General features: G+C 35.6%; 1 protein-coding gene across 1 annotated transcript in view; it reads right to left on the reverse strand.

Annotated features, from left to right (window-relative positions):
• The window catches only part of LOC137236728 (probable cytochrome P450 313a4), a 50,470-nt gene extending 43,983 nt beyond the window's left edge, over window positions 1–6,487 (reverse strand). The window contains exons 1-2 of the mRNA XM_067759697.1: window positions 6,266–6,487; window positions 5,988–6,191 (exon numbers count right to left, since the gene is read on the reverse strand). Of these exons, the coding sequence (XP_067615798.1) occupies window positions 5,988–6,191; window positions 6,266–6,425 (364 nt within the window). The 5' untranslated portion in view covers window positions 6,426–6,487. The remainder of the gene's footprint in view (window positions 1–5,987; window positions 6,192–6,265) is intronic.
• Window positions 6,488–6,835: the final 348 nt, after the last annotated feature.

A 6,835-nucleotide genomic window follows, 5' to 3' on the forward strand; every position in this document is an offset into this window, starting at 1 on the left:
ACTGGGCATGGCATCAACCGATTTCGCCCGTTTTCACAGAAAACAGTTAACATCATAAAATCTATGCCCCTACCAAATTTCAAAAGGATTGGTTAATTTTTGTTCGACTTATGGCGTTAAAAGTATTCTAGACAAATTAAAAGAAAAAGGGCGGAGCCACGCCCATTTTGAAATTTTCTTTTATTTTTGTATTTTGTTGCACCATATCATTACTGGAGTTGAATGTTGATATAATTTACTTATATACTCTGAAGATATTAAATTTTTTGTTAAAATTTTACTTAAAAAATTTTTTTTTTAAAGTGGGCGTGGTCCTTCTCCGATTTTGCTAACTTTTATTAGGCGTACATATAGTAATAGGAGTAACGTCCCTGCCAAATTTCATCATGATATCTTCAACGACTGACAAATTACAGCTTGCAAAACTTCTAAATTACCTTCTTTTAAAAGTGGGCGGTGCCACGCCCATTGTCCAAAATTTTACTAGTTTTCTATTCTGCGTCATAAATTCAACTCATCTACCAAGTTTCGTCGCTTTATCTGTCTTTGGTAATGAATTATCGCACTTTTTCGGTTTTTCGAAATTTTAGATATCGAAAAAGTGGGCGTGGTTATAGTCCGATATCGTTCATTTTAAATAGCGATCTGAGATGAGTGCTCAGGAACCTACATACTAAATTTCATCAAGATACCTCAAAATTTACTCAAGTTATCGTGTTAACGGACGGACGGACGGACGGACGGACATGGCTCAATCAAATTTTTTTTCGATCCTGATTATTTTGATATATGGAAGTCTATATCTATCTCGATTCCTTTATATATGTACAACCAACCGTTATCCAATCAAACTTAATATACTCTGTGAGCTCTGCTCAACTGAGTATAAATATGGTCCAATTAACATTGCGATGTCCTAGGACTGGACTATATACTGCAGCTCCGCATTACATCAGAGTAATCCATGGAGTACCCACAGTCCAATAAACATCGTGTAGTGATTACAATCGTTAAAAACGAGCAATGATCGGCTTACAATATGTTCGTGTAGAAACATGAGTTGATGGTAAGTACTCCAGTGGACCACATGATCCAACGATTTTTACAGGTTAGTGATTACAATCGTTAAAAACTAGCAATGATCGGCTTACAATATGTTCGTGTAGAAACATGAGTTGGTCCATTGCTGCATTACAGTGGAGTATAATGGTAAGTACTCCACTGGACCACATGATCCAACGATATTTGCAGGGAAGCAAAACTTTTGTAAATAGGGTAACCAACAAAAACAAATTCAGAAGAAACAAGTAAAGGTGTCTCAGTTTGGGTGTAACCGAACATTATATACTCAGCGTGAGCTTCAGTTGTACATTTCATTCCAGATTAATTACTTTTCTACATAACACGTGGCACCGCCCGTTTAAAAAAAAAATGTCTCCCCATTCCATCTTACATCAAAACTTGATAAGTGAAATATCATTGATTCAAAACTACTTTTTGCTAAGTTATAGCTTATTATTCTAGTCTCCGACCCTTTTAAAAATCTTTTATATAAAAGTGGGCGTGGTCTTTAACCGATACCGTCCATTTTTACTAGAAATATTTTCTGCTATAAGGAAAATATGTGTACACAATTTCATTACGATATGTTAATTTTTCCCGAAACATTGAAAATTCCTTAGTCATAAAAGTGGCGGTGCCACGCCCATTTTTCTAAATTTTAAGTTTTTCCTATTTGTTGTTATAAATCCACTTGGGAAATGAAATACCATTGATATAAAGCTTTTTTGCAAAAATATAGCTTATTTTATTCGTCCACGAGTAAAGGCAAACTCTGCCGAATTTTTTTACGATGGGTTTAAAGATTTTTGATTTATGATTAATGATATTTGTAAAATTGATTTTATCACAAGCGGGCGGTGCCATGCCCATTTTAAAATTTGTTTTCAAATTTTTATCAAGAGTCTCAATATCAGTCCAAATGTCAAATTTCAACATTCTAGGTGTATTATTTACTAAATAATCAGGTATTTTGTGTTTTCCAAAATTTTATATGTATATATAAAAAGTGGGCGTGGTTATCATCCGATTTCGCTCATTTTCAATACCAACCTATTTTGTGTCCAGATAAGCTCCTATACAAAATTTGGTGAAGATATCTCAATAGTTACTCAAGTTATCGTGTTAACGGGAAGACGGACGGACGGACAGACGGACGGACGGACATGGCTCAATCAATTTTTTTTTTCGATACTGATGATTTTGATATATGGAAATCTATATCTATCCCGATTCCTTTATTCCTGTACAACCAACCGTTATCCAATCAAAGTTAATATACTCTGTGTGCAAAGCACGCTGGGTATAAAAATTAAATGTAGAACACGAGCGGTATAAGTAGACAAAACCGTTGTACAAAACTTATATAAATATGTATTTCCATTCTAATGAAAATCAAAGTACAAGCGAACTGTTAGCATTTTTATACCCAGCTGGACTTTGATTGGATAACGGTTGATTGTACAGGTATAAAGGAATCGAGATAGATATAGACTTCCATATATCAAAATAATCAGTATCGAAAAAAAAATTTGATTGAGTCATGTTCGCCCGTCCGTCCTTCCGTCTGTCCGTCTGCCCGTCTGTCAGTTAACACGATATCTTTAGTAAATATTGAGATATCTTCACCAAATTTGGTACACAAGGTTACCTGGACCCAGAATAGATTGGTATTGAAAATGAACGAAATCGGATGATAACCACGCCAACTTTTTATATATATGTATATAACATTTTGGAAAGCACAAAAAACCTGATTATTTAGTAAAGAATACACCTATTGAAATTTGACGTGTGAACTGATATTGAAACTCTTGATAAAAAATTGAAAAAATATTATAAATGGGCGTGGCACCGCCCACTTGTGATAAAATCAATTTTACAAATATTATTAATCATAAATCAAAAATCGTTTAAACCTATCGTAACAAAATTCGCCAGAGAGTTTGTCTTTACTATAAGAAATGCTTTGAAGAAAAATTAACGAAATCGGTTAATGACAACGCCCACTTTAATATAAATGATTTAGAAAGAGTACCACGAATAAAATAAGCTATATCTTTTCAAAAAAGAGCGTTATATCAATGTTATTTCATTTCCCAAGTGGATTTATATCAATAAATAGGAAAAAATTCAAACTTAAAAAAATGGGCGTGGCACCGTTTCTTTTATGACTAAGCAATTTTCTATATTTCGGGAGCCATAACTCGAAGAAAAATTAAGGGTACGTAATAAAATTGAGTACACAAATTTTCCCTAGAACAGGAAATATTTCTAGAAAAAATGGACGCGATCGGTTAAAGACCACGCTCACGTTTATATAAAATATTTTTAAAAGGGTCGTAGACGAAAATAATAAGCTATATCTTAGCGAAAAAGAGCTTTGTTTCAATAAAATTTTACTTTATAAATTGAGTTATAATTTTAAATTGGAAAACACTAAAATTTTTAAAAAGGGTGTGGCACCGCCCTTTTTTGTCTAAGCAATTTTCAATGTTTCGGGAGCCATAACTCGAAGAAAAATTTACATATCGTAACAAAATTATAGCAGGAAATATTTTTAGTAAAAATGGATAAGATTGGTTAAGGACCACGCCCACTTTTATATAAATTACTTTAAAAAGGGTCGTAGGCAAAAATAATAAGTTAAATCTTAGCGAAAAATAGTTTTGTACCAATCGTATTTTGTGCCATTATAACAAGAAACGTTTCTGGAGCCATAACTCGACGAAAAATTTGGTGTTTATCAGGAAATATTTTCAGTAAAAACGGACTAAATCGGTTAAATCGCCTCCTTTTATATAAAAGATTTTTTAAACGTGCGTAGATGCAGGTAATAGGTTATTTCCAGTAATAGTTGGAAAATTTCGTTAACAACCCTGCCCTTTTTTTGTAATAACGCTTTTTAGTACAATGTCACTTGTGTGTTTATGTTTATGGTTTTGTTATATCTTTATTTTAAAATAAACAGCAGGGAAATTCCCATATCTGAGGGAATACTGCATTACTCGCTCAAGGCCATTGGTGTAAGCCTGTGTATCCATCCACAAATGATCCCGGAAGGGTCCCGAAATGACCGCGACGGGATCCCAGCGGATCCCGAAAGCCATCCAGAATTGATCTCTGAAAGGGCCGCAAATGATCCCGAGAGAGTCGAGAAAAAGTTCCAACTTTACCCCGACGGGATCCCGGATGGATCCCGAAAACCATCCAGAAATGATCCCGGAAGGGTGCCGAATTGATCCCGTAATAGTCCCGAAAAAGTCCTGAAACGACCCTGACGGGATACGAGACGGACCCCGAAAAGCATACAGAAATGATGCCGGAAGGGTCCCCAATTGATCCCGTATTAGTCCCGTAAAAGTCAGGAAATGACGCTGACGGGATCCCGAACGGACGCCGAAAACATCCAGAAATAACACTGGACGGGTCCGCCAATAATCCCGAAAACGTCCTGAAATGATCCTGACGGGATCCCGGACGGAACTCAAAAACCATCCAGAAATGAATCCGAAAGGGACCCTAAATAATCCCGAAATTACCCCGACGTGATGCCGAAAACCATCCAGAAATGTTCGGAAGTGTCCTCAAATGATCCCGAAATAGTCCCTAAAAAGTCGCGAAATGACCCCGACGAAGTCCCTGACGGATCGCGAAAACCATGCAGAATTGATCGCTGAAGCATCCGCAAATGATACCGAAAGAGTCCAGAAAAAGTACCGAAATTACCCTAACGGGATCCAATACAGATCCCGAAAACCATCCAGAAATGATTCTGGAACAGTCTCCAAATGATCCCGAAATAGTCCCGAAAATGTCCCGAGATGACCCCGACGGGATCCCGAAAACCATCCAGAAATAATCTGATGAAATGAAAGCGTGCTAATAAAAACAACTCAAGGAGGGCAGAGTTATAACAATTTATAGATTTTGCACCAGGGGTGGGGGATGAGGGTGTAAATGCTCACTTTGTAAGCCCTCGACTTATTTGACCCATTGACTTTGTAATATTGGTGAAGGTCAGCATACGTAAAGTTATGTGTAAAAATTATTAAAAAGTAATTATTCGAAGGGGTCGTAGGACCTCCCCCTTTCCATGTTCCAAAAAATTTCGCCAGTAGACTATTGTCTGTGTTCCAAATTACATCAAAATCCGTGTAGGCGTTCTGGCGTGATTCAATCACAAAATCGAAAAAATATAATAACTAAATTATAACTGTTCCTAGGAGGCGGGGACCTCCCCCCTTTTCAAAAGCATATAGCCAGTAGATCCTTCTAGACTATTGGCTATATGTGTGCCAAATTTCATCCAAATCCGTCCAACCGTTCTTGCGTGATTGAGTCACAAAGACAAACGTCTGGATACACAAACATCTAAACATCCATACTTTCGCATTTATAATATTAGCCGTTTTTTTTACAAGCGTATAAGTTTACGTTTGCGCGTAAAAAAAAAGCTTATCCTCGCTTTGATAATGCTTAGGAGACCCATCTAGCGGCAGTGGTTAAATAACTAGCTACAGAACAGGGTGTACCTAAAATCGGAGACACAAACCTCTGGTGGCCATAATGTATAACATATAGGTGAATCGATTGCGATGGATACACACCATTTTTAGAGGTGAAATATAGAATTAGTGTTGAAGTGAAACATAGACACATATTTCAGTTACATCTGAGTATAATGCGTATTGAAATTTAGTAGGACAAATTTTATGCGCAGCAATTTCAGAGGTGTATTTAAAGTTTGACGATAAAGTTTAAGCGCAAACGTCTATAGATGTAAGATGTAAGATTTAGATAACATGTTCGCGAGATAGATTAATACTTAAGTATGTATACTACTTTTTCCGTAAATTTAACTATCGCACAATGTTACATACATACATATGTATGTACATATATAGCATTAATAATATTTTCTTCACCTGGACTCACGATTATTCCGTTCAAAATACCATTATGAAAATGTGAATACAAATCCCTTGACTTATTCAAAAAATCTGGAGAGGATGTCACGTTTTTAATAATTTCAGGATCGACAGTGACTATCACCGGTGTAGTCGCTACCCAAATGCAGCCAGTTAAGCATTGTAACTCATCAAAACCGATGCTTACTCTTTCATAAAATTCTGTAATATCACTTCATAAGTATTAGCCAAATTACACAGAAACAGCAAATTCACAATGTAGACACAACACTTACTACTTAAATTAATAAATTCATAAGCAATGCCAATAAAAGGTATTCCATAAAGTGTAGGCATTTTGGATGTTATTTGACGAAAGGATCTTTGCTTTTGATGTAAATATAAACTGGCTACAAGCAGCAAAATTGCTGCGATTAAAACTATGAACTGCATCATGATTATTAATTATTATTAGTTCCGCGAAAGCTTCTACGATCAACTAAAATCATTGCCGTTAGTTCATCTGGCTTTTATAGTTAAATGCTTTAAGGAAGTGTGTGTATACTAAATTTAATCTTAGAAGATCATCGAACGATATTTAATGGTAGATGTAATAAGCGATTTGTGAGCAATTAGAAAGAAAGACCATAAATTTCTTATTTTATCATTTGTACATAACCATATACATGTATGAAGATACTGGGGCAGTCAATCCCGAAGCAGTAAGAAATCAGGCTTTACAACGAAAACTAAATGAAAACAAGTACGTAAATATATGTATATAAATACTAATGTTCTTATATTTAATCGTCTGTTCATCTATTAGGCTGACGGCAGAGTGCTCGCTATAAGCTATAATTACTAGG

This window comes from Eurosta solidaginis, chromosome 1 (genome assembly GCF_040869045.1).
Source record: "Eurosta solidaginis isolate ZX-2024a chromosome 1, ASM4086904v1, whole genome shotgun sequence".
NCBI lineage: Eukaryota > Metazoa > Arthropoda > Insecta > Diptera > Tephritidae > Eurosta > Eurosta solidaginis.